Source organism: Paroedura picta, chromosome 6 (assembly GCF_049243985.1).
Source record: "Paroedura picta isolate Pp20150507F chromosome 6, Ppicta_v3.0, whole genome shotgun sequence".
Lineage (NCBI taxonomy): Eukaryota > Metazoa > Chordata > Lepidosauria > Squamata > Gekkonidae > Paroedura > Paroedura picta.
Genome location: NC_135374.1, coordinates 92,703,276 through 92,729,791, shown reverse-complemented (window position 1 = coordinate 92,729,791; position 26,516 = coordinate 92,703,276). Strand labels below are relative to the sequence as shown.

Here is a 26,516-nt window from a genome sequence, read left to right as displayed (position 1 = left end):
TTGTTTATATTTTCAGGTGAAATACTGCTATTTTGCAAAGGAGCAGATTCTTCTATATTTCCTAGAGTTGCAGAAGGCAAAATAGATCAGATTCGATCAAGAGTCGAACGAAATGCTGTGGTAAGATCCACTGTTAGGCAAGCATTAATTGTGCTCTTTCCACTGAAGGTCAAAAATCACAACAATTGTGTAAGTCAGACAACAGCCATTGTGTTGATTTCCATTCCCCTCCATCATGTACCTTTTTTAGGAAGTCCGTGTATTAGTTTTAGGAACATATCAGGAGTAACTTTTGCAAAGTAGGAAATTGTAACTCCCTTTAAATCTGATTTTAAAACTTTTTCATAAGCAGTATTGCCATGATCAGGGTAAACTTCCTCCCTAATTGAAAGTCAGGCCAGTAAATGAGATGTCACTATTAACTGTAATCATCATAAACTAATTTTATTCATATTTATATCCCACCATTTCTCAAAGGGATTTCAGTTTGGTGTGTATGGTTCTGTCCCCCGTCTTATCCACATACTAACCCTGGGAGATCATGGCATGTATCCAGCCATCCATAGACTTTACTGAGCATGACTTTCTTAACTCTTCCTCTAGCTGCCACCCAGTAGCTCCCTGAAATTTTGTTCCTGAGGGTTAATGGACCCTCAAACACAAAAGGGGGAGTGGAAAGTAATCTGCAGCAGGAGGGGAAATTTGGCAAAAGTCTGTGTCTTCCACAAACAGAAATGTATTCCACTGAGAAGCTGCATGGTTGTGTACAGGGAGAAGATGAGCCAAGGTCACCTAAGCAGGCCATGGCAGAGTAGGAATTTCAACCTAGGTCTGAACCGTATTGCTCCTTCAGATACTTATGAGGGGGATGGAAATCTGTAAACACATTCCTGTGCTTTTCAAACAATTTTCTTTAGGAGGGTCTGCGGACATTGTGTGTTGCTTATAAAAAGTTCACCTATGAAGAATATGAGAGTGTGCAGAAGTCTCTGCAGGAAGCAAAGTTGGCTCTGAGGGATCGGGAAAAGAAACTTGCTGAAGCTTATGAGCAGATAGAAAAAGGTCTTATCCTGCTTGGTGCCACAGCAGTGGAAGACCGGTTAGTACAGTTCTTTTGTTGTGTCCTCTACTGTATCGTGATGTGTTACTCCCTCTACTGTTTTCCTGACCTGACACAGCCAGGGAGGGTGGTCGTGGTGGTATTTATTTGTTGTGCCTGAATCGTTCCCCTGCATCACTTTTTAGTAAATCTTATTTTGTGTCCCTTCAATGGATTTAGTCCAGTCACTTTAATAAATAACTGTAAGAATTTGAACAATCTTATGTTAAGAAAAAATAATATGTTATAACCGTCTTGTTCCTTGCTTGTATCGTTTAATGGTATTGAACCATGCTTTACGAGTGAAGACCCTCACAATTTTCCTGTATATGTTTTAGTAAATCTCTTATATTTTTCATTTCACAAATGTTTTCAATTGGTGTCTCTCAGTCTACAGGAGAAAGCTGCTGATACCATTGAAGCCCTACAAAAAGCTGGCATTAAGGTGTGGGTTTTGACTGGAGACAAAATGGAGACTGCTGCTGCAACATGCTATGCTTGTAAACTGTTCAGAAGAAACACCCAAATTCTTGAGCTGACTACAAAGAAAATAGAGGAGCAGAGTTTACATGATGTGTTGTTTGAGTTAAGCAAAACTGTCCTAAGGCACAGTGGTAGTCTAACAAGAGATACTTTCTCAGGGTATGTAGAAAGCATAAGTTCTGACTCGCGTGTAAACTTTGATTATTTTTTTGGCATCGATTTGGTGATAAACTGGAAAACAAGTTTTTAAGGATTAGGTTGTTTATCTGAATTCTGTAGACAGAAGTTATAGCTCTCTGGAATGGGTGTTTGAGCAGTTTTATTAGGTCATCTCACTGTCTTGCAAATTCTGTTGTTACTGACTGATGGTGTCAGCATGCATTCATGTAGAAGAAGAAGAGTTTGTTTTTATACACCACTGTTCAATACCCAAAGGAGTCTCAAAGTGGCTTACAATCGCCTTCTCTTCATCTCCCAACGACAGACACCCTGTGAGATAAGTGAGGCTGAAAAGAGCTCTGAGAGAAACTGTTTTGTGAGAACAGCTTTAACAGGACTATGACTAGCCCAGGGTCACCCAGCTGGCTGCATGTGGAGGAGTGGGGAATCAAACTCAACTCTCCAGATTAGCAGCCGCCATTCTTAACCACTACACCAAGCTGTGTTTTTTTGTGAGCTTCCTATTCATTTTCCAAAATAGCTTTTTATATTTCCCTACTTCTCTGGCTTAGTATTCATATTTGTTCATTTTGAGCAATGCTTGGAGTTAAGATCAGGCACATGTCCAGCTAATTCCACTGTATGCATACAGTCATCAGTGATGAACATTTCTATCAGTAATAGCTTATTGGGAGATTTTGGCGGAAGGGAAGAGAGATCTGCTTCTACAAATCTCCTATTGCAAAAGCTTGGAATCAACCCATAATTTTTTAAAAGCTACTAAAATCTAGCATGGTTTGCGTTCTGTATAATGCACTATCTAAGCTATATAACCTTTGCATGATTTTCTTGTCCATGGAAGCTTCACTTGATTGGGTCTGCTTCCTAGTCTGGTAGCTCACTTGGATTTGGAACAGCTGAAGGTCCTTAATCCCCTTGCCAAGGATTCTGGAGCTTGTACACAGTTGCTCTTCTTCATCTTTTGGATTGATTTGTTTAGACCAGGGATAGTCAAACTGCAGCACTCCATTTGCTGGCAGGGGCTCATGGGAATTGTAGCCCATGGACATCTGGAGGGCCGCAGTTTGACTACCCCTGCCTTAGACCATTCCATGGAGGCCCATCACACACATTCAGAATGGCAGTCATGTTAACAAACTGCTAGTCACCCAGAAGTCCAAAACCCCATTATTTCCCTATGTTTTTATGAGAAATCTGGCCAGACGATAATTTAAAATTAGCTGTTCACCCCTGGCCTCTTTGCTTTTCCTTTTGCTTCTTCTTTGGCATTCATTCCCTGTTGAATATGATCATTCTCAAAGAGTAAAAAACACTTTAGAGTATGTGAAATAAGTGAAAAGTGAAAATTTGACTTCTGAAGGTAACCCATGAAGTTGAGGAATGTTGGCTTAGTATAGTAAAGTTCTCTTCCCATTGTAATAGAGGGAAGCAGAAATAAGATATTGCTGTTGAGCTACATTTCAGATCTACCTTGATATTAGAAGTATCTGATCAGTCTCTTAATTTCACGTACTTCTAAAAGTAGCTATGTAAAAAATGGAATTGGTTAAATTGCAAAACAAAGTTTCATTTTGTGCATGTTTTTGTCACTCTGTAGGCTTTCAACTGAGATGCAAGACTATGGTTTAATTATTGATGGAGCAGCATTATCATTAATAATGAAGCCACGGGAAGATGGGAGCTCTGGTAACTACAGAGAGCTCTTCCTTGAAATATGCAGGAACTGCAGTGCAGTTTTATGCTGTCGTATGGCTCCTCTGCAGAAGGCACAGGTTTGGGTTTCATTTCTTTAATCATCAGATAAATGCTTATTTGTACAAATATTGAAAATTGTTATGTAACATGTTGTAGTCATGACTCATAATGAAAAGTTTAAAACACCCACATATCCATGATTGATAATGAAAGGAAAAAATTAAAAATAAGGAAGAAAGAATTCCTGTAAGAGAGCAATTAGTTAATGGTACATTAAAAATGTTATCCTGCTGAGCTTCTGATTTATGCAGATTTTAAGCTAGTGCTAGGATAGATACAATACTGGAAAAAATGAGCATACTTATACTAACAAAAAGTGCTGCACTTTCAACAGATATTTCATTGGAAGTCTCAACAGTAATTTAATATGAAACTTGTGTTGGTTAAGAAGAAAAATAAAAGGCAAAATATGGTAGAAATTCTTTTTTAAAATTCTGATTGATTAGGGCTTTAAATCAGCAATGTTGTGAAAAAAAATGAAGAAAACAGGTTAAAAAGTATAGATAACAACACAAACTTTTGATCTTTCTGGCTCATTATTTTCTTGGGAGAAATTTCTAGCCAGTGTGCTCTCTTCCCCTGTGGCAGAACAGTCCTGCTCTGACCTAACCTGTTCCACCCTGATCCCCAAGGTTTTCCCGACAGCTGAAAAATGTGTTCTTTCTCTCGGTTCAACTGCCACTAGCAACTGACCTACATAAGAATTGCCCACTGGGAGGGTCAGGACTTCCAGCTTCCCTTGCAAGTTTTGAGGCCTTGACTCTGTGTGTCCTGCTACCTAGAGTCTGGATTACCATAGAGACAGCTTGCTACCTTGTGCACCTTAGGGTGTAGCCACTTGCTGACTGCCCTCCCCTTCCTCCTGTCACTCCTTTTAAAATAGCGTGTCCAAGATGGTGGAGGTCTATATGGCACAGAGACCCACTACCAGAATCAAAAGTTATAAAGCATTTATTTAAAAGGAAGCGTTCACAAACATATTCTTTGCATAGCACCAGATTGAGCAAGGGATTCAAAAGAAAAGGGTAAAATGCAGTTCCTCTGTCCTTCCCGCTATACACGCCTGTCAAATATGAAATATAAGGCTTAGGAAGTTACAAATTTTTAAAGACGATTTTTACAGGAGTTCCACTATCTTCAAACCACCTTCAGGTGTGCAAAGCAGTACGTGGCAATGGCCACCACTTCCAAATGTCAGTTAAGAACTCTGTCTCCTTCAATGGAACCGGGACCAAAGAACCCTTCTTCTTTGCTCCCAGGAGTTTTATATAATTGTTTCTCCACTCCATCAAAGAAGTTTTTCCTGAAGTCTCCAGAGGTTTCTTCCTACAGTCCTTCCAGTAGTTAATACCTCCAAATCTCTGTTCCCTGCTTGAGGGAATAGGGAACTTGACCATCTCATTGTCTTTTGTTAGACCTGTAAGCATTTCTTAAGAGGTAGCCGAGGTGAGGATGGAAAGACATTGAACTGTCTTCCCCCTTCCTGCCTGTTCTGATCCTAGGGGGGAGAAAAACTTTTAAAAACTCATGAAGATTTAGCTCAGTTCAGATCTGCATCCCATAATGCATTTCTTCATACCCTCAATGCCCCTGAATTAAGGGGGGGGGGGAATGAGTGAACTGCACTTTTTTGGTGTCGTCTTAGCCACCAGCCAGTCCTCAGAAAGAATGGCGATTTATTGATGAGAAATTATGAGGATAACATGTTTTTCTGTGTCACAGCAAGAGCAGAGAGACTATCTGAGCAGAAAATCATTTCCAGAAAAGAATTGAGAGCAGGCCCAAAGATATGTTTTGTTTACCTGTCTTTCACCTCTATCTCAAGAATATACCTGCACACACACACACATACTCACAGGTGTAGTTGCATGATCTAACACCTGGCAGATTGGAGAAAATAACACAAGCAAGAAAGAGGAAAGTTTGTTTCCAAAATAAGACTATTATGTTTTTTTCTCTTCCTTCCAGATTGTAAAATTAATTAAATGGTCCAAAGAGCATCCCATCACATTAGCAATTGGTGATGGAGCAAATGATGTCAGTATGATTTTAGAAGCACATGTGGGCATAGGTAAGTGGATTTGGGGTTCCAATAGAGAAAAAGCAAACATAATTTTAAAGTAGCAATGTTGTGTTGCTTGGCAGATTAGTTCTTTCAATTAGAAGGGACTGCCTACTTTTGATGAAAAGGGAGAGGGACTCCATCTGCTGGGCAGGAATTATATTACCTCTTTTAACAGGTTGGGTGGAAGTAATAGTCCTTAATATTTGTGTCAAAATAGATTAAAAACTTTTAAATATATATTTACACATCCCCAAATAATTGAATGGCAGGTACAGCTCAAGTGCATGAACATTCTACATCAAAATGTGCAGTGTGAAACAAAAGAGAGAGCCAAAAAAAGTGGCCAGGTGTGGTTGAATACGTGATAAGTTGGATTCATGAAAAGGTTTCTGCTGACGAGAATGGATATCTGTTAGCAGAGCTTCTTTTTCTGACCCTCCCTGTTGCAGCCCAAAATGGGGCACCTGGGACAGGGGGACCCAGGAACAGCTGAACAGGGGAGTCGGGTCTACAGCAGGAGAAGAAGAAGAAGAAGAAGAAGAAGAAGAGTTGGTTCTTATATGCCACTTTTCCCTACCCGAAGGAGGCTCAAAGCGGCTTACAGTCGCCTTCCTTTTCCTCTCCCCACAACAGACACCCTGTGAGATGGGTGAGGCTGAGAGAGCTCTGATATCACTGCTTGGTCAGAACAGCTTTATCAGTGCCGTGGCAAGCCCAAGGTCACCCAGCTGGTTGCATCTGGGGGAGCGCGGATTCAAACCCGGCTTGCAAGATTAGAAGTCCACGCTCCTAACCACTACACCAAACTGGCTCTCCTAACCACTGCACCAAACTGGAGGGAGGGATCAGTAAAATCACCCAACCCACACTCATCTAACCTGGTGTTTGCATAGAGTTGTGTACAGCTTGAGATGACGAGAGCTCAGCCTTCATGCTACAGTTACAACTTAACTGGTTATAATGTAATTTAAATAAATCCAGAGCACCAGAGTGGTGTAGTGGTTACTAGCTGTGGACTTTAAACTTGGTTTGATTCCCTACTTTTCCATAGGAATCTGGGTGACCTTATGCCAGTCAGAATTTCTCTCAGAACTATTTCAGCCCCACCTATCTCACAAACTGATTGTTGTGGAAAAGAAGGAGATTAAAGTTGGGTATAAGAACACCCTGTTCTCAGGGTGTTTTCAATTCAAAATACATAGCATGTAATCTGGTAAAACAAGGGGAAATCCAATTATTGATAATCATTTCGGGTTGCATCACCAGTATTTATCAATTTCTTTTCCTAGGTGTTATTGGGAAAGAAGGCCGTCAAGCTGCAAGGAATAGTGACTATGCAATACCCAAATTTAAACATTTGAAAAAAATGTTGCTTGTTCATGGGCATTTTTATTATGTCAGGATATCTGAGCTTGTGCAATACTTCTTTTATAAGGTAGGCTGGCCTTTTCTGTTTTGTTTTTGTAGTTGATAAAAGTGCTACATTGTGTTCTCAACTAATGTGAAATCTGTTGTTTCGTAAGTACCATATTTGTCAGCGTATAAGACGACTGGGCGTATAAGACGACCCCCCAACATTTCCACTCAAAATATAGAGTTTGTTATATACCCAGCCTGCCCCTGCATCTCCCTGTAACCGGCACTAGTGCGCAAGTGTGAGCTCTGTGTAAATAAGAGGCGGGCCGGAGCACCACTGCTTCCCACCGAGCAAAACGGGCTGGTCACGCCGAAAAGGCTGGCACCCCTGTCTCGCTGCTGATGCTCGCTGCAGCCATGCTGATGATCCGCCGCGGCTGCGCTGGAGACCGTGCGATACTGGATGGTATGTAGAATGAGGTGGGCGAGCATCGGGAGGCCACTATGGGCAGCTATGTCTATCCCAACTGAAGTGTACTCGGTGTATAGGACGACCCTCCCCACTTGGAGACATGTTTTTCAGTGGGGGAAAAGTAGTCTTATACGCCAGCAAATACAGTAATTTGCATAGTAATCTGATATTTAGATGGAGGTAGCTTATTATCAAGAGTCTCTTGTGGCGCACAGTGGTAAGGCAGCAGACATGCAGTCTGAAAGCTCTGCCCATGAGGCTGGGAGTTCAGTCCCAGCAGCCAGCTCAAGGTTGACTCAGCGTTCCATCCTTCCGAGGTTGGTAAAATGAGTACCCAGCTTGCTGGGGGGTAAATGGTAGTGACTGGGGAAGGCAATGACAAACCACCCCGTATTGAGTCTGCCATGAAAACGCTAGAGGGCGTCACCCCAAGGGTCAGACATGACTCGGTACTTGCACAGGGGATACCTTTACCTTCAACTTATTATCAAATACAGAAGTTTTGATCTTAAAATACGTTGTGCAGAGCGGGTATCTTTAACCCTTGTAGTCAGTTTCTTATGGGTACAGTGGTTGCAAATGTGTGTGAAGTGAGGGGGCAGGAATTAGAAATTCTCCCTGTGTGATGATCTGTTAGAATATCTTGATTCAAGTCACAACAGCTAGTCAACACTTCTTCCAAAGTTCTGTTTTTTGTCATAGTCAGAAATTTTCATTTAGCTTTCTAACATTGGCTTTGGGAAAAGTTTTTTTTTAAACTTAAAGCTCGCTTGTTTCCCAGCCTTAAAGATTATGCTGATTTATATATCTGCAACATTGTGACCTGTAATTCTGAAGCAGATGGCATTACAAGTGGTCTGCATTGATTTGCTAGCACAGCAAACTCACAACTGGATCACAGAAAAACCCACCTTCCAAAAACCACTTACTTTTTAGAATATTCAGTAATGCGCTGAATAAAGGAGTAAGCAATTTGACCACTGTAACATGAATCAGCTTCTAATTTCAGTTGACCAAGCTGGAGGGAAGACAGAATGTTTGTTTTTGTGTCTACACTGATAGGCAAGATCATATTAGTGATGACTTTTATTGACATTATCCCTAGTCTTGTAAAAACTCCATTTTAAATATCCAACTTTATAATATTAGATTAGCACATTGGATAAATGTGTTCTGTTAACATGCTGAGAATTACATAACTTGATGCCACAGTTAACTTTAGCCATAGTATTTCTACATGAGTAATTTCATCTTTTTCACCAGTTTTGATATAGTAGGTTATTTTATTTTATTTTTAAATGTTTATATTCTGCTGTATCTTCTTACACTGAACAAGGCTAACAAAAATAAGTTGCAAAGCATGAAAAAACAATATAACAGTTGGTCCATGAGGTAAAAATACATACGCCAGAACTGCCAAAAACAATTTGCCTCACCAAATGTTATCTGAAATAGAACCAGTTCACACAGCTTCCTGAATACAGAAAATGAAGGTGCCAATTTTTTTTTCAAATTCATCAGCTTGGAGGCCATTTTGCATTGTTTACCATGTTCTCGTGCTGCCAGACCACAAACAGTCTCATCCATCTCACAGTTCCAAGATCTCCTGACCTTTTAAATCTTTTAAACTGTTTGTTCTCCCTGGGGCATTGTTCTAGTCTACTGTGCATTATCCCAGTATATCTGGGATCTGTATGTGCATTGAATTTCATTGGTCCCCACTTGGTTTTACAAATATGACTTCTATCTACTATCGTGCTGTTTCTACATAGTACTGATTTTTTTTCATTTTTTAATTAAAGTCAACCTTCTTATGGAAATCTAAATGTCAAGTTCAGTTCAACTTTAATATCTGCTTGATTTCATGTACCTTCAGTTTTATTGTATGATAATGATACACCACATGTATTCATTTTGTCTTTCAGAATGTCTGCTTCATTTTTCCTCAGTTTTTATACCAATTCTTCTGTGGGTTTTCACAGCAGGTATGTCAGAACATATTTTCCCCTTCTTAATGGACTGGCACTATGTTGTAATATATTTTAACAGACCAAAAGGATTTTAAATATGTCTTGCTTAAGACAGAGTTGAACAGATTAGAGGTCCCCAAAGGTGCTATAGTGCCCATTGACACATTTCCTGATACCTGCCAAATGGTTTTAGAAAATTGGCAGGACCAGATGGGGCTTTTGGCTAGCTGGGCTCTGATTGGATGACAGAGATCGAATTGTGTGTGCAGATTTTAAAATATTTTCTTTTGGTGACAGCTGCCAACATAGCACAAGGATCTTCAACAATAGGCCTGAAATTTTGAAGAGTTAGAGTTATGTATTATCTCACTTCCTCACATTTTGTGGGTGGCTCCACCTTCCATGGCAGCTATTCTGCGGTGTCAGAATTCCAAAGGTGCCTGCAGGCTCATAAAGTTGGGGGCTCCATTGTGGAGATTGCGTCCATGCCACAGAATCAGAGTCAGAATTCTGCCAGCAAAACAGTTCTGTAAGATTTCTGGTTAACCAAAAGCAGATTGATTTAGTATCATGGAGGATAGCTGTCCTTGAGAATTACTAGACTGAGATTTTATCTCTAGGACTTTAAAAAACCACAACCTCCAGCTCACTCTTCTGACTCAGCTTCCTATTCATAATTCACTGTTATACAACCACTATGAGGTTCATTATCTCAAGCATGCACAATTTGGGTTTGAGCAAGTAGTATGGTTTTAAAATACTTACTCTTAATTTCCTTTAATGCTGTTAGTTGTGTTGGCTAAGATCACCTGAGAAAGTAGTTCATTAGATCAGGGGTAGTCAACCTGTGGTCCTCCAGATATTCATGGACTACAATTCCCATGAGCCCCTGTCAGCGTTTGCTGGCAGGGGCTCATGGGAATTGTAGTCCATGATCATCTGGAGGACCACAGGTTGACTACCCCTGCATTAAATGATCATGGCCACCACCTTATATTGTTGCAATTGTCTGAGGTGACAGCAATCAACTAAGAACTGAATTATATTGAAAGTTTTTAAAAGTAATAAATCACTACACAAATAGTATAACTTGTGAGGCTGATCACCCTCCTCCTCCAATTAGCATTTTAATGGGAAAGGGAAACATATGCTTGTGTGTTATGAGAGCCTGCATGGTGTAGTGGTTAAGAGAGCCAGCCCTTGAGTACTAAGAGTGGCAGCCTTTAATCTGGAGAACTGGATTTGATGCTCCTCTACATGAAGGCTGCTGGATGATCTTGGACCAGTCACAGTTCTCTCAGAACTCTTAGCTCCACCTGCCTCACAAGGTGCTGGTTGTGAGAGAAGGAAGGTAAGATGATTGTAAACCCCCATGAGATTCCTTAGCATAGAGCAAAGCAGAGCATTAAAAACCAACTCTTCTTCTTGTACTTCCTAAAAAATATGGCATTGCTATACATTTGGTTGGCTAGCACTGATTTCAAATATACAATATATTCATTTATTCCAGTTTTCTAATCAGATGTTTGGCAACCAGGAGTGCTTCATGTAGTTAGCCATGTTAGTCTGAACTGGCACAACAAAATTTGAATCCAATAGCACCTTTAACACCAACAAAGATTTATTCAAGGCATGAGCTTTCATGTGCATTAAAAATGCTCCTGGAATCAAGTGTTGTTGAACCAGGACTGCTGTTTAGTTTATGGCTAGATCTTTAAAGGCCGGAGCATGGTGAATTTGGAGAATTAGGAGTCTGGTATTGGATAATGGACATTATGCTTTGGAAGATCCTCCATTTGCTTCATCATTTCCCCTTTTAAATCTTTACCATTACTTTATCTTAGAAACGCTCTATGTCTGATTGATATAATCTGTTTTTCCATCTACAGCCTTTGTATGATACTGCGTATCTTACCCTGTACAATATCAGCTTCACTTCACTTCCTATCCTGTTGTACAGTCTAATGGAACAGCATGTCAGTTCAGAAACACTCAAGAGAGACCCTTCACTGTACAGGTAGAATTAATTCAAATGTTTTGATGGTACTTGAGACGAGTTAGTGGGATCTTGCTTAACTCTGATAAGCCAGAGACTTTGGAATGTACTTCAAGTTGAAATGCACTTCTGTTTGAGATTTTAAAAGGTTTAGTGAAAAAGAGTTATGTTTGTGAAATTAACCATTCATTTAGACAGTCATCTAAAACATTCTAATGTAGAGCAGTATACCTTAATATTTTAATCTAACCATATTAGTCCCTTTTAATGAAAATGGAAGTTTTACTGTTTTATTGTTCACTAGATTCAAAGCCCGTTTGTGAGAACGGGCTTTGAAAGGGGCCCCCCTCCGCGGCCGCCCAGCACACCTGGTGGCCCAGCGAGGCGGCGGGTATGCCGGGCAGCCATGAGGAAGCCAACCCCGGCCCCCTCCCCCCGGCGAGGCCGCAGCTTACACAGAAGCCATCCCTGGCCCCCTCCCTGCTGGCGAGGCTGCAGCTTCCACAGGGCCTGCCAAGCACACCTGCCACCTCTGCGAGGTGGCAGATGTGCTTGGAGGGGGCGGGGTGGGAGGCGTGAAGCATCTCCCGACTGGTTAGAACTCTGGCCTGTCCTGGTTAGGGCCCAATCGGAAGGTGCTTTGCTTCGCGCGTTCCGATTGGGCCCTCACCCGGACCAGCCCTACCCACTCTCCGCCCCCCAGGCCCTTAGTAAAATATGATACCGCTCACCAAGCGGTTAAATATATACATTTAGATTGTTGTTCAGTGCCCTAAAATGGCTAGTCCAAGAGGGGCAGTATACAAACTGATTTGATCAATTGATTGATTGATTGTGCATGCCTACGTGCGTGCTTGCATGTGTACATAAAGCAAAATCTTGTCTGCCCTCACTACCATCTTGTGTGGTAGTGGATATTTTTCCACCGAGGATGAGGACAGGTGGCAGGTAGCAACTACCAGGGATTTATTTATTAGATCCCTGCCTTTCTATCCTGTATACCTACAAGATGACTAACAAATGCTGGTGTGTTTCTAAGTATAAAAAATAACAATTGAAATAGGAAACAAAACTTAATAGAGATCTGAAAAATAATACCAGCAGATTTTAAGATGTTCTTTACCCCCAAAAGCTGAAATTAGGCACCTAACAATCACCAGGTAGAAAATAGAGGCAGCGCGGGGCGGGGGGGGGGCTTCTATAATCTGAGTGCCATCATAGAGAAGGCCTTGATGTGCACAGTACCTTAAATAGTGAAGGACACACGAGTCAGCGATTATGAGGATAACCTGATTACGAGAGTAGTTGCATACGATACGTGATCACCACATCCTTTTAGGAGTCCAAATGAGCTTTAACCACACATTCCAAATGTATCCCAACAAAGAATGCTCACTTAGGCTCAAGTAACATGCATTGGATTAAGCAATAATAATTACTCCAAAACAGCCCTTAAACAAAAAAAAAAATTGCATTTTGTCTTATGCTTTTATATCGGTAAATAGAATATGCTCCCATTTATTTCTTTTCTGTTCTGCTACTATGTTTCCCATTTGACTTGTACTATGATACATCCCAAATGCTTGCATTAGCTCGCCAAACTATTAGGACTCACGGGGCATGTGAAAATTAACTTGAGGTCAGCTTACTTGTTACTCAATAAAGCATTCTAATAATACTCTTAAAATGTAATCATGATTCACTTTCTTTGAAGCCAGCTAAATCTCTGGTAATAAATCCTCCTAATAATATGATGGATGCATGCGCTATTCTCATTACAGAATCTAGCACTTTATAGAGGTTATTGCAACTGAGCTTTGTGAATTCAAAGCAAATGTTCTGGAGACCTCTGCTGTCACTTTTTATTATTTAAAATGGGGTTATCACTTTATTTATATAGAAGATAGTTTCAGAGGGTAGCGGTATGATTCTGCAGTAGAGCAGTGTGATCCGAATCCAGTAGCACATTAGAGACCAGCAAGAGTTTCAGGGTGTAATCTTTTATGAGTCAAAGATCACTTTGAAGATACAGTAGAGTAGAAGTGGAGATCTGAGCCTTTTCTTTTGTCACCAGAAGGTGGGAGGGTGCTGTAAAAAATGCCTGTACCTTAGAATTTATTTTTATTTATTTTCGCATTTCTGTACCACCGCTCTCAAAAAGTCTCATGGTGGTTTACAACAATCCAGTAAAACACAATAACTCCCCCCTAAAAACACCCCTTAATACATTAGTCAGATGGCGGTCGATAAGAGTCCCAATTAGGGTTGTGTGCGGCGGCCTCCGAATCAGCTGTTCCAGCACCATGCCTGCGTGTGTGCGCTGAGTTACGCACCGGTGCCCATGCCTCCCCCCCCCCCCCCCCACGACGCAGTTTGGCTCCATCGGCCTGGAACGGCCAATTCGGACACTGCCGCTCACAACCCTAGTCGCAGTCTCTCACCACCACCCCTGTTCAGCCTGCAGGTCAAAAGCTTGCTCTCACTGGGAATGACACCAAAGAGCAAGTGTACTATATGCACATAGAACTGGACATCAAGGAAGGAACGTAAAAAATACACTTCCTGGATAAATATATAGGACCTTTCCATTAATCAAGAAAACATTTGCAATTTCTCATTTCTTAGTTTAAAGCATGATAAACATGTCAGACTCTCAACCTGTTGGAATTATTGTCTGTGTCACTCTTCAGGGATGTTGCCAAGAATGCCCTCCTGCGCTGGCGTGTATTTATTTACTGGACATTCTTGGGAGTATTTGATGCTGTGGTCTTTTTCTTTGGTGCCTATTTCTTGTTTGACAACACAACAGTGACCAGCAACGGACAGGTTAGTATCCAGCAAGTTTAAAACTGCCCTGGAAAAATCTGATGGAAAAACTAATATGAAACTTCTGCCGCTCTTTGTCTTCATTCAGTATAATCCATTGTTTCATAATTTATTTCAAGCTCACATCATTATTTGTTAATAGAAAAGGCTGGTATTTTTGTAGGGGATGGGAGGGAGTGACAATGCTTGAATTCTGCATGTGGAAGAGGGTTTAACAAGTAGATTGCAATATCATTTAGGAAGAATCCATGTCTAATAGGGACTATATATTTTTAATGTGGTTCATTTCGCCAGTAAATGCATACTTTGTATTTTCAATTGCTTGACTTATTCATAACTTCCTTTTTAAGAAACAGGCACTCAGATATAGCAATAAGCATCATTGTTAATTTGTCAGGCTACATAACCCATTCAGAGCATTCTATTTGTTATTAAGTGGCACTGCATTAGAACCAAGGCTTCTGATTCCCAAAGTCTGTTGGAGTAATTTCAACGCACTCTAATTCCTTGCTGGAGCCCCTTTGTGCCCCTTTGTGCCATACTGTTCTGGAGGGTCTCTGACTCTCAGCAAGTGGTTTGGGAGGCTGTGGGAAAGCAGATATTGAAAAGTCTCTTCTGCAGACATCCTCTAAGACAGGGGTAGTCAAACTGCGGCCCTCCAGATGTCCATGGACTACAATTCCCAGGAGCCCCCTGCCAGCATTCGCTGGCAGGGGGCTCCTGGGAATTGTAGTCCACGGACATCTGGAGGGCCGCAGTTTGACTACCCCTGCTCTAAGAGAAGGGGTGAGAATTGTAGTCTATGGACATCTGGAGAGCCACAGTTTGGCCACCCCTGCTCCAAAGCCTTGTTATCCATCCAACCCACCAAGAATAATTTTAAGGTCTTTCTGCTTTTTATTTGCATGTTAACATTTATGTGGTCTATTTTATTTGTGTCTTGCTTTTTTTTTTCCTTTTTTGCTACTTGCTTCTCTTCCTATCCTCAGCTAATGACAGCCAGCTCTCACATGGTAAGACTATTGTGGTTTTGTCATGATGTGTGTTTTCCACTTTTCCTATTGAATTACAGAACAGATCAGGCTCAGGTTTCTGGAAAGTGTTTTATCCTGTTCTGCTGTGCTGAAGTAATGCCTGTGACCGCTCTTCATTTGATATGTCAAAGCAACAAAGGAGATTATTTTTAAAATATGTGTATGTTTTACCTGCTACCTTTCAGTTAGTTTTTATTCCTGTTTGGTTCACTGTACATTTTGTTTGTTTTTTGCATAACTAGAATAATTCCCTATTGTGTGTTTAAAAATCAAATATTTAATAATAAACCAAATGTATTACTTAAGTGACCACTTTTGGAAAGGAATCCAGAGAACTGAGGTATCTAAAGGAGAAAAATTAAGATGACTAAATCAATTTATAAGGCACTACGCATAGAGCAGGAATAAGGTAAAGGTAAAGGTATCCCCTGTGCAAGCACCGGGTCATGTCTGACCCTTGGGGTGATGCCCTCTAGTGTTTTCATGGCAGACTCAATACGGGGTGGTTTGCCAGTCATTACCGTTTTACCCTCCAGCAAGCTGGGTACTCATTTTACCAACCTCGGAAGGATGGAAGGCTGAGTCAACCTTAAGCCAACTGTCATGGGCAGAGCTTTAGACTGCATGTCTGCTGCCTTACCACTCTGCGCCACAAGAGGCTCTTCAGAGCAGGAATATGGAACACTTAAAATAAATGTACTAAAAATGCACGTCTAGAAATAAAACCTTCGCAGATCCATGATCTAAATCGATGGCGGCCATACTTTGAAGGCCATATACTTTTGGATATCATGCCTAATATATGAGATAATACCAACTAATTATTATGATACCTCAGTCACAAAATAGAATTAGGAGATGGCATCTTCTAAGAAAAATAATAATGAATTTATTATGCTGGGAACACTGAATTCATAGTCATGTTTGTACCTTCATTTTTAACAGAAGTTAGACAGAACCTCTCAAAACATGTCCTAGCTGTTGGAAAAACCAGTACCATCTCTACATTTTGTTCTGCTATCTTTCTTATGAGAAGGGCTCCCTTTCTTACAGTGCCTAAGAGAAATGGCCCAAATCTGCCTATTGTGAAGACAGGATAAAGGGTTGTGTTTGGATAAAATATGCTTGCTAAATAATAATACTGGCCTGCTATAAAGCCACTCACTCATTATCTGTTGTGCTATTGTTGTCACGGGCAATGATAGTAGCAATTCTCCTGACAGCAGATCTCTTGAGGAAAGAGTCTACAGAAAAACAAACAATCAGCACCTATGCAAGGGCTAGGTTTCTTGCTGTGATATACGACTAACAGCCAAGATTCCAGCTTTTTAGATACTCTCTCCTGAAAGACACTTGTCTATTTAAATACCGTGCTTCATTTTAAAGTTGTATTCTTCTGCAGTTCTCACTTGTAAAAAGACTGTCATCTTCTTAAAGCTTTTTGATAGTGAATCTGACTGCTTTTCCCTAAATAAGAGATTAGTCGGTCAGTTAAAATTCAGTTCGTTTTCAAACAGCAACAGATCCATGGAGGCTGCTGTTTGAGGATCCTGTAAGAATGAAACAGTTTGCCTTTAGTGACACACAATTTGGGAAACAGAGACCTCTTGTCATTGACTCATCGAATCATCATAGAATAATGGAGTTGGAAGGGACCTGCTGGGTCATCTAGTCCAACCCCCTGCACTATGCAGGACACTCACATCCCAATCGCTCATCCACTGTAACATGCCACCCCCTTGAATCTTCACAGAATCAGTGCTGCAAGTAAAACAAAAATTGTTACTCAAATATGGGATTATAGATTATTAAATATTCCCTGTGTGAGTAATGCCTCAGGTCTAAAAAGGTTTCAATAATAAATACAAATTCTGTCGGTATTATTTAGTTATTAATATTAGAACAAAAGTCTCAGAGGCTTTGTGGCAGAAAACAGCTGTAGGGCAGTCTTTACATTTCTGGTTTTTAAATCCTTTATACTTCAGGGAGAACAACTTGTGTATTTTTTTTCACCTTTCATTGTAACAGACCCTATAGAATAATTTGTGCAGATTAAAAAAAAATCAGCTATCAATTAAATTGCCTCAAGTTGACTAGGACATTGTCATGTTCATACAGAATAACATCCATATTACAGATACTGTGATTCAAACGTAGGATACTGTTATTTGCTCAATGCGGACCTACCCTTGTCAGATACAGAAATTTCAGCAGGTCCAAAATGCAGCTGCCTGAGTTCTCTCACAAACACCATGGAGAGCCCATATAACACCTGTTCTGTGGCAGCTGCATTGGCTACCAATCAAGTTCCGGATCTGGTTCGAGGTATTGGTATAAACCTTTAAGGCATTACGCAGTCTGTGGCCTGTGTATCTGACAGTCCACCTAGCTGAATATGTTCCTCAGAGAGAACTCCAGTCAAGTAAATCTAACCAGCTAAGGATCACTGGCCCAAAAGAAGTATGCTTGGCCTCAAGCAGAGCCAGGGCTTTCTCGCCCTGGCTCCTGCCTGGTGGAACGAGCTCCCCAGTGAGATCAGGGCCCTCACGGAACTTACTAAGTTCTGTAGGGCCTGTAAGATGGTTGAGGCAACCCAGAGACTACATGGTTACATCTAATTAGGGTCTCCCTCCTCCCCTGAGTCTCATCCCCCTTATTTTATAATATTGATTACCCATCATTGGGGCTAGTAGCTACTTTTAACCATAAATTTAAAGCAATGCTATTTTTGCTGCTTTAATGTTTTGTCAGAATGCTGTAAGAATGAGATTGTTGTTCATCACCCTGAGTTGGCAAGACCAAGAGGGGCGGTATACAAACTATATCATACTGTATACTATGCTATTTTACAGTAGTGTGTCTGCAACATTTTGGAGTGTCCTTTTACATGTTTCAGTAGCAGTACATTATCTATGGACTCCAGGGAATGCTAGAGGAAAGGAAGGCCTGGAGGATCATTGGCCATGGGGTCATGATGGATCGGACATGACTTTGCACCTAACAGCAACAACATTATCTATAGCAGTATAAATCTGGTAGCAGCAATAAGCCTGAAGTTTCAGAAAAGCAAACTGATTTTCATACTAACACGTGTCAATTACATACAATTCGTTTTCATGGCAAGCCAGTTGGCGGGCATAAGTTTGGGATGAATGTATCCTAAAGCTGTGGAATTTTGCTTCAGTCCTCAAAAATATTGTTATGTATCTTTCTGTTCCTTCAAAGAGCTCAGATTTGGTCTCCTTCATATATATTTTTTAAATTTTCTTGGCTCATTTGCATCGCATATTAAGTGTTTACCTGTGACCAGAGCCCCAAAGTCCTTATGGAAGAAAGGCATTGTAGAAACATTGTCCTTTTTTTCCACGGTTCTGCAATTGTCTTGTCGTAGAGATGGCAAATAGACCAACCCAATCTAGCTGCATTTCCCTCAGCCATGGGTCTTCAATGCTTACTCTGCTCTTGTCCTGCCAAAAATGTTTAGGATTATCAGGGCATAGAGATACAAAGTAGACAGAACTTCAGGATTTAGAATAGCTTTGCATCTGGTGACAATTGTCTGTACCAGGAGCTCACTCCTGTGTCAAGTGATACTACCGATACTGCAGAAATTCTGTAAAGCAGGCCAATATTTTTATTCCCACATTACTAATTGCCACTCTTTTGAGATATCTTTGATGATGGCTCCAGAAGTTAAATAATTAAGTGACCTGGGTAGGTCTTTAATTACCCAGTATAGTCAGCTGTTATAGAAAGATATGTGAGGCATCAATTCTTATTAATGTAATGCTTGTATACCTGCAAATTGAGAGAGGACAAGCCAGTTAAATGTCTGATTGTACCAAGAACTAAATTCCACATAAAAGTGGAACTTGCAAAGTAAGAAGTCACTTGGCTTAATGGAGTCTCAATTATCCAGTTTTCTTATTAAATATATATTATGCAAGCCTATCTTCCAGAAATGTTACGATTACACAAGTAGCATTATACCTACACTTTTTGTATCCTTTGCATAATTAGAAAATATGCAGCTTTAGATAGAGAAGTTTCTAGATTACTCTTATTTTTATTCCTTGTCACAGTCCCAGATATGTGAGCCTCACACCTTTATGAAGATCAGCAGATATTCTTGTGGGGAAAGCAGCCTGTTTGTCCATATTAGTCCCTAGCATGTATTTCTACATCATTTAACCAATAGTCACTGAATTTCAGTATTGATGCTGTTTAGCCATATATTTTGCTGAGTTGATAACCTGAAATATTCAGAAACTAGATTCAAAGCCCGGGCTTTGAAGGCCCCTAAGAACGGGCTTTGAAGGCCCCCTTCAAAGGTCCCCTTTGAAGGCCTCAACAAGGCAGTGGGCGTGCTCGATGGGCCACGGGGACGCTGTTCCCAGGCCTCCCCACCCCGGGGATGCCGCAGCTTCCTCTGGGCCCTCCAAGCAGGCCTAGGGAAAGCCATTCCCGGCACTCCCCGCTGATGGCATGGCTTCCCTGGGCCCTCTGACCAGGCCCATCAGAAGCCATCCCCCCCCCCCGATGGCCCGGCTTCCCCTAGGCCCTCTGAGCAAGCCCAGGGGAAGCTATCCCCAGCCCCATTCTACAGTGGTGAGCCCAGCGGCCAGACTGACTGCCTACTCATGGTGGTCTGTGTGGCTTCTGGCCAGAGCTCTGGCTTGTGCTGGTAAAAGGCCCAATCGAAAGGCGCTTTGTGACTTCCGATTGGGCCTTCACCCGACTGGTTAGAACTGCTGTCTGTCCTGGTGAGGAGCCAGTCGGACAGCACTTTGCGCCTTCTGATTGGCCCCTCACCCGGACCAGTCCCGCCCACCCTCCACCCACTAAAGGCTTAGCCTTTTATGTAAACAGCGAACACTGTTTACAGATGCATTTGAGTTTCCATTCAGAAGAGAGGTAGGATATAGATAAACAAGTCTTGCATTTGTCAGTTTCTAATTTTTACATTTTTAAAGTGATAAACATAGTATGAAGAATTCCTGGAATAGACAGGGATTATCAGACACCAAATGTGAAGTAAAGCCTTTATAGGCTGAATTGCATCTATTCTATTTATTCTCAATCTCAACAAAGTCTATAGGATTTTCTTTTGAAAGAATGGTGTGGTGGTTTTAGTGACTTGGACTACAGCTTGAATATGAAATTCATTGGGTACCATTGTGCCAGTCCCTTTTAGCCTAACCTGCCTCACAGAAAAAGTGGAGGAGGTGAAAACCATGAATGTTTCTCTGAGCTTTTCAGAGAAAGGGAAGGATTCAAAACATTAGAGATCTTTTCAAAGTGCCTTTGGCTTGATCTAGGACAGGCGATAAGAGCACTGTGAGTTCAGTGAGGGGGTGAAGCAACAAATAAAAACACTGTGGGTTATGGTTTCATATTCTATGGAACATGGGCTGCAAGTTTATATCATTTGTTCCAATAGTGGTAGCTGATGCTCCCATTAAAGTGTGTGGACTCAATTTGCTATACAAAAACACATTACTTGGGCCACCTTCAGTATGTATGTCATTTTTCCTTCATAGATGTTTGGAAACTGGACCTTTGGGACACTGGTGTTCACTGTACTAGTATTTACTGTTACTCTGAAGGTAAGACCTATGTAGGTGGCATTTATACAGCCCCAGCTAAAATCATTTCCTATTATGTGCTTTGCAAAGATATTTTTTCCCCACACAGAACCTTGATAAATATTGTAGTGTGCCAATCAACTCACATGTAGCTAATTAGGAACTGTTGGTTAAAGTACAATGGTATTTCTGTCACAAGGAGCAATCAACAGAGCCCCCCCCCCCCCGATCTAGAACCTATTTTTAGTGCCAGCACTTAACCCTGGAAGATATGAAATACAACGTGAGTGACTATTGAAGGTAAAAAAAGATAGCTGGGCAGGGAATAAAGAAGGGAAGTGATCCTGGCACAATATAACATTGGAGAGAGGATACCCACTCCAGATACATGAACAGGTTAACCAGCTGTGGTTTATATTCTACTTTATTTTGTTAAGTGAGGACAATTTTCAGGAACAGCTCATCCTTTTTATATAAAACGTGAAGAGTACTTGCCACAATGTGCCAGCCCTCTGATTGGCCCTGGGGGAAGTCTCTCCCTTCCCCCCCCCCCAAGAGCCAATCAGAAGTCTGGCATGTCATGGGAAGTCCCACTCACTCTTGGAGGACCAACCCCCCAGCCCAATCAGAGGGCTGGGATGCCGCAGCCAATATGCACACCCTGATTAGCCCTTGAGGAGAAGCTCCCCCCACAGCCAATCAGGGGACTGGCATGCTGCTGACATCATGCCTGCCTTCTGGCAGCTACTGCACCCTTAAGGATGCCTATCTGCCTTTTGCCCCAGCCTTGCCACCCACAGGGCCCTCTAGGCCTTTGCTGTGCACCAAGGGCGGGGGGGGGGGAAGTGCTGCTACAACCCCCGTGCTCCCTCCCCGCCATGGACAACGAGCACCGCTACCTCAGCCCTGCCCTCCCATCACCACAACTTCTGGGTTCGGGAACTGTTGGCTGCCGGGTAAGTCACCGGGTGCAGGGTATGGGACTCAGTGCCGTGATGCGGGGGACCCGCCTTTTGCCCACTTTTAAAATGGGTTTAACAACTAATCATAAATAAAAAGCCATGCACCTTGACACTTAGGCTGTTAAAGAGGATGTCTCTTAAAACAACTAAGTCCAAAATAAGATGGACAAGGGGTTCTTAGCTGGAGGAAGGGCGTGGGGCCCTTACAACATCTTTCTGTTCTGCTGGGTGATTGGTTTTCCTGTCTGCTGACTCACTCCCCCACCACTAGCCTTGTCAGAGTACAACAACAAGGCATTAGAACATCAAAGAATAATGATTCCTAATTATTTCTAAAAGAAGCTGATTTTCAATTTAGAGTCTGTATAGTAACTGTAATAAAGAACAGGGTCTATTTCGTTTGGCTTTTGATGAGTTGCCTTCTAGTCCCACATCTCTTTCACATAATGTCCTGATTTTGATTTTAAATGTCTTTTCATGCAGCTTGCACTGGATACACACCACTGGACATGGATTAATCACTTTGTTATCTGGGGATCGCTACTATTCTACGTTGTGTTTTCTCTCCTCTGGGGAGGGATTATATGGTAAGAAATTGCTGCAAACTGTAATGCAGATCTCTCACACTCAGAATCACAACAAATGGATTCTAAACTACCTATAGAGAAAGTTCTACTTGAGGTTACATCATGGCTAGCCACAGCTGTAGTCTGGAAGAATTTCGGTCAATACCAGGTGATGAGACATCTCATCATCCCTTTTAAACAGAAAACCAGGTCAGTGTGGCTTGGTGATGGTTTTGAGAATTCTGTGGGATAAAATTAACTAGGATTAAGTCAGAGATGACATTCCACCCACTTCAGGTAGAAACCAATTTGGATTGGGAAAAGGTACCTCATCCTGTGCTTGCAAGAGGACATAAAAATAAGGTCACTGATTCAGATTCCCCTCTCCTTTTGGGTTTTTGCAAGTATAATCCCTTCAGTCATGAAGGAGTTAAGCTGAAGTTTCTGTAAGCTAATAATAGCAAGTTCAGCATAGAACCAATCAAGTATATTCTGACTGCCCTAACGGGGAAATGTTATTTGTTGATGTGTGTATTTATATACTGCCACTGACGACTGGTCGTTTCCTGGTGGTTCACAAACAAGCATTAAAATTGCAACATAAAAGCCCCACAAAACCCCATACAGCAACAGATGGGGGCTTAATTAAAATCTCAACCCAGCTACACTCAGCCCCACTGTTCCAGCTGATGGGCCCAGCTAAAGACACCAAGCAAGATGACCCGGGGGTACCCTTAAGATTGATTAATGGCTAGGCTGTGCACTGTCTCAGGAGGTTCGAGCAGGCTACCCAGGCATTCTGTAATAGCTCAGCCTGTACTGAGTGACAGCTTCTTAGACTAAGGAGCCTGGATACAGTCGGCAGTGACATACAGCCAGATGGGAGCTTCTTGGCCACCTGATCCTAAAGCTGAAAAGCTTTAGGAGGCTCTTTGGGTCATCTGCAAGGTGGTGCTGTACATATCGGCTAGTTCCTCATGCCTGCTAATTGTTGTGCATGGAGAAAAGCAATACGGCCCCCACTGTCAGAGCTCCTGTTCCTGATTCCTGTCACCTTGCAGGAGTGGTCTTGAGATCCTGAAGAGTCACTGCCAAGTCAGAGCGTGCACTACTGGGCAAGATTTACCAGTGTTTTGCCATGATAAAATAAAGGCCCCAAATTCATGTTTGCTGACCCTACTTTGTTGTTTGTTAAGATTCAGTTCAACTTGCAGCTGTGAATTTCTTCTTGGAATTGATCACTATGAATTATAATAGTGTCAGGAAAGGAAAAGAAAGAGATGTCTCCCTTTCTAATAGACCAAGACTTATTCTGAATTCTTTTAGGACTCTAGGAAGGCCAGCTATGAAATCCTAAAATAAGTTGTTTTCATTTTAGTGGATAGTAGATGTAATTGCTTGGAAAGCACATTTTCTGCTTGTATTATGCCAGTTAATGAATTTGACAAACAATATAGAGGTTCTATCCACACCCTCACAGTTTTTATGTTAGATTGCAAAGAGAACATTCTGTGAAATGATGCTTTGCACTTTATGCACATTGAAACCACCAAATGTCATGTTCCTTTTTTCTTCTTCTATCCATTAGGCCTTTTCTCAATTATCAGAGGATGTACTATGTGTTCATTCAGATGTTGTCTAGCGGTCCTGCATGGCTGGGTATTATAATGCTCATAACAGTGAGCCTTCTTCCAGATGTGTTGAAGAAAGTTCTTTGCAGGCATTTATGGCCTACAGCAACAGAAAGAGTCCAGGTAACAATACTGTGTCCTCATTTGGCTTTATATGCTTATAGGAATTCATTAGGAGCCCCTGCTTAGAAGATTCACAAGCCAATCAGACATTTCTGCCCATAAACTAAATCCATTAGACTCCTTAACGCAGGTTTTCTCTCTCTTTCTCTCTCTGTATTTATATATATATATTCCTTTCCTGGGTTTCCCCATGTGCTTGCTTCCTTGGCCAGACATTAATGTTTGAACTAATGATAGATGTGGACTGCGGGAAAGGAAAATTATAGGGAGGGAACAGAGTGCAGTTGCGATTACATTTCCGGAGAGCCACATTTGATTTATTATATAATAATGTGGTGAGGTCATCGCTCTGGCCGTATGGTATCTGGTTGGCAAGAAAAACATGGTGTTTGGGGGAAGGAAAATACAGTGACCAAGAAGCAGCTGGTTGTAGCTGCAGATCGACTGTGAAAAGTAGCTACAATGGAAGAGTGAGTAGGTTTTGAGGAACGTGTAGCAGACATTGAAAGGTGTGTTAGCTGATTAAAATTAGTAGCACTTACCTGGTGCACCTGTGATTTATCAGAGTGGCTTGCCTTGGACAGTTCTCACTTTCTGGAGAGATTTGTTGATTTTTAGGTCATTATATAACAGGGGGAAACCCCTCTTTTATACATAATTCTAATTTGATAAACTAATCTGATTGGTTTACTTGGGAAGGTGTGATCAAATGGTAAGAAGAACCAGAAGTTCAAAGCAAGTCACTAAATAAATGCTAAATAATACGATCCTTCAACACTGTTCGGAGGAACAAATTTAGAGCCCAGTGGCGCCTTTAAGACTGACAAAGTTTTATTCAAGGTGTGCACAAAAGCTCACACCTTGAATAAAACTTTGTTGGTCTTAAAGGCGCCACTGGGCTCTAAATTTACCCTGCTGCTTCAGACCAACATGGCTACTCACCTGAATCCAATGTTCAGAGTGTCATTTAACATGTTGACAGCTTCCAGTAGAATTTAGTTACTCCCTCCAAACTGGCAGAAACCAGCAATACTCTTTGCACTTGGTGACTTTAGCAAGACACCTGAGGATAGACCTGGTAAAATAGTAACGCTGTGGCAAGTTGTCCGGTATAGCATTTTTTCAGTAGCATGGTCCTATAGATAGAATCAGAGGCTCCTTAATGTGCACTTCCAAAGCTTAGCATTACTAATGTTGCTTAGTTATATGCACTAGAAAGCCTTTAGCATTTAATCCAATGTATTCCTTGTGTTTCTTCTCTTCCCTCTGTGTTCCTGTCTCCCAACCTTCTTTTCCTAAATAACTGCTACCTTGCTTTAAACTATAAATGATGCTCACGGGTACTTGCTTCAATCTTCTGGGGAAATCAGACTAAACATCAGTGCCTTTCTGTTGAGCAGTCCACCATCTTTATGCTTTCTCAGACTTCAAGCAGTCTAACTTTCTAATGGAGCAAAAGGTGATTTTTTTTTAATCCCCTGCCTTTCTGCATGCTTGGCCATCTTGTTCAGAGGACTTCAGATAGTGCATTCATGGTCACAAGTAGTTTGTGGTACTTGGTGTCCTCAATTTCGACATAGCTGTACTTGAACTATTTCCACAGGCTGTCCTTCTATCTCTTTCCAAGTTTGTCTGCATACTATAAGTCATTATCTGCATCCTCCCTCTCATTCTGTATGTGTACAATAGAGCATTTCCTTCTTGAGGTTCATTCCTGTTAAGTGCTGGTGCAAACACAATGTTTGCACTGCAATTATCTAAGTGAATTGGTCACCACACAAAGATGTGATGGAAGCTCCTGAGCACAGTGATTATTCTTTCTGCTGTTTCCAGCTTAGTACAGAATGCCGTTTCCTTTAATATGGGGCAAGATGTTCTCCCACCCCCCACTGTTGCTTAGTTTTTTATGCAAAGGATTTTTTCCTTGCATTGCCCTTTATAGAATATGTTTTTGAAAGGATCTAAGACATTTTGTTTTTGTAATATTCAGTGAATAAAATATAAATAGTAACATATAGCATTTATTATTATTTTTATTTTTAAAAGATTTAGTAACTTGAAATTAGGAAATGCATGGGTTGTATGGGAAGGATGCAAAACTGACCAGCAAGTAGCTGGTGTTTGACTTATCCTAACACTTTAATTAGAGACTATTCTTGAGCTTTCCTTTTTCAGTTTTGAAAGTTCAACGTTTTATTTCTTCATTTCTTACCATATCCTTTTCAACTGTCATTTCTGTGTGTGGTGATCAAGTTTATGTATTCTCATAACATTTTTGGGGGAGAGGAGAGTTTCATTCACTGTTTCCAGAAGGATTAAAAAGTGTGCAAACTGCTTTTCTTTGTACAATAGTAATCATTCGTTCTGCAAAAGCTTTGGAGGAATCTGTTTCTTTTGGTAAACTGCAAACCAA

At 41.3% G+C, this 26,516-nt stretch overlaps 1 protein-coding gene across 9 annotated transcripts in view; it reads left to right on the top strand.

Moving 5' to 3' along the window:
* The window catches only part of ATP11A (ATPase phospholipid transporting 11A), a 145,834-nt gene that overhangs the window by 109,626 nt on the left and 9,692 nt on the right, over window positions 1-26,516 (top strand). For 4 of the 9 annotated variants that reach the window (XM_077343721.1, XM_077343729.1, XM_077343724.1 and 1 more), the window contains 13 exons: window positions 17-120; window positions 918-1,099; window positions 1,490-1,741; window positions 3,360-3,534; window positions 5,486-5,588; window positions 6,872-7,017; window positions 9,336-9,395; window positions 11,270-11,397; window positions 14,067-14,202; window positions 15,192-15,215; window positions 20,777-20,842; window positions 22,267-22,370; window positions 23,938-24,103. In XM_077343721.1, coding sequence (XP_077199836.1) covers window positions 17-120; window positions 918-1,099; window positions 1,490-1,741; window positions 3,360-3,534; window positions 5,486-5,588; window positions 6,872-7,017; window positions 9,336-9,395; window positions 11,270-11,397; window positions 14,067-14,202; window positions 15,192-15,215; window positions 20,777-20,842; window positions 22,267-22,370; window positions 23,938-24,103 — 1,646 coding nt within the window. Of the gene's footprint in view, window positions 1-16; window positions 121-917; window positions 1,100-1,489; window positions 1,742-3,359; window positions 3,535-5,485; window positions 5,589-6,871; window positions 7,018-9,335; window positions 9,396-11,269; window positions 11,398-14,066; window positions 14,203-15,191; window positions 15,216-20,776; window positions 20,843-22,266; window positions 22,371-23,937; window positions 24,104-25,473; window positions 25,563-26,516 lie in introns of all 9 variants that reach the window. The other 5 variants (XM_077343726.1, XM_077343725.1, XM_077343722.1 and 2 more) reach the window with 3 other exon arrangements.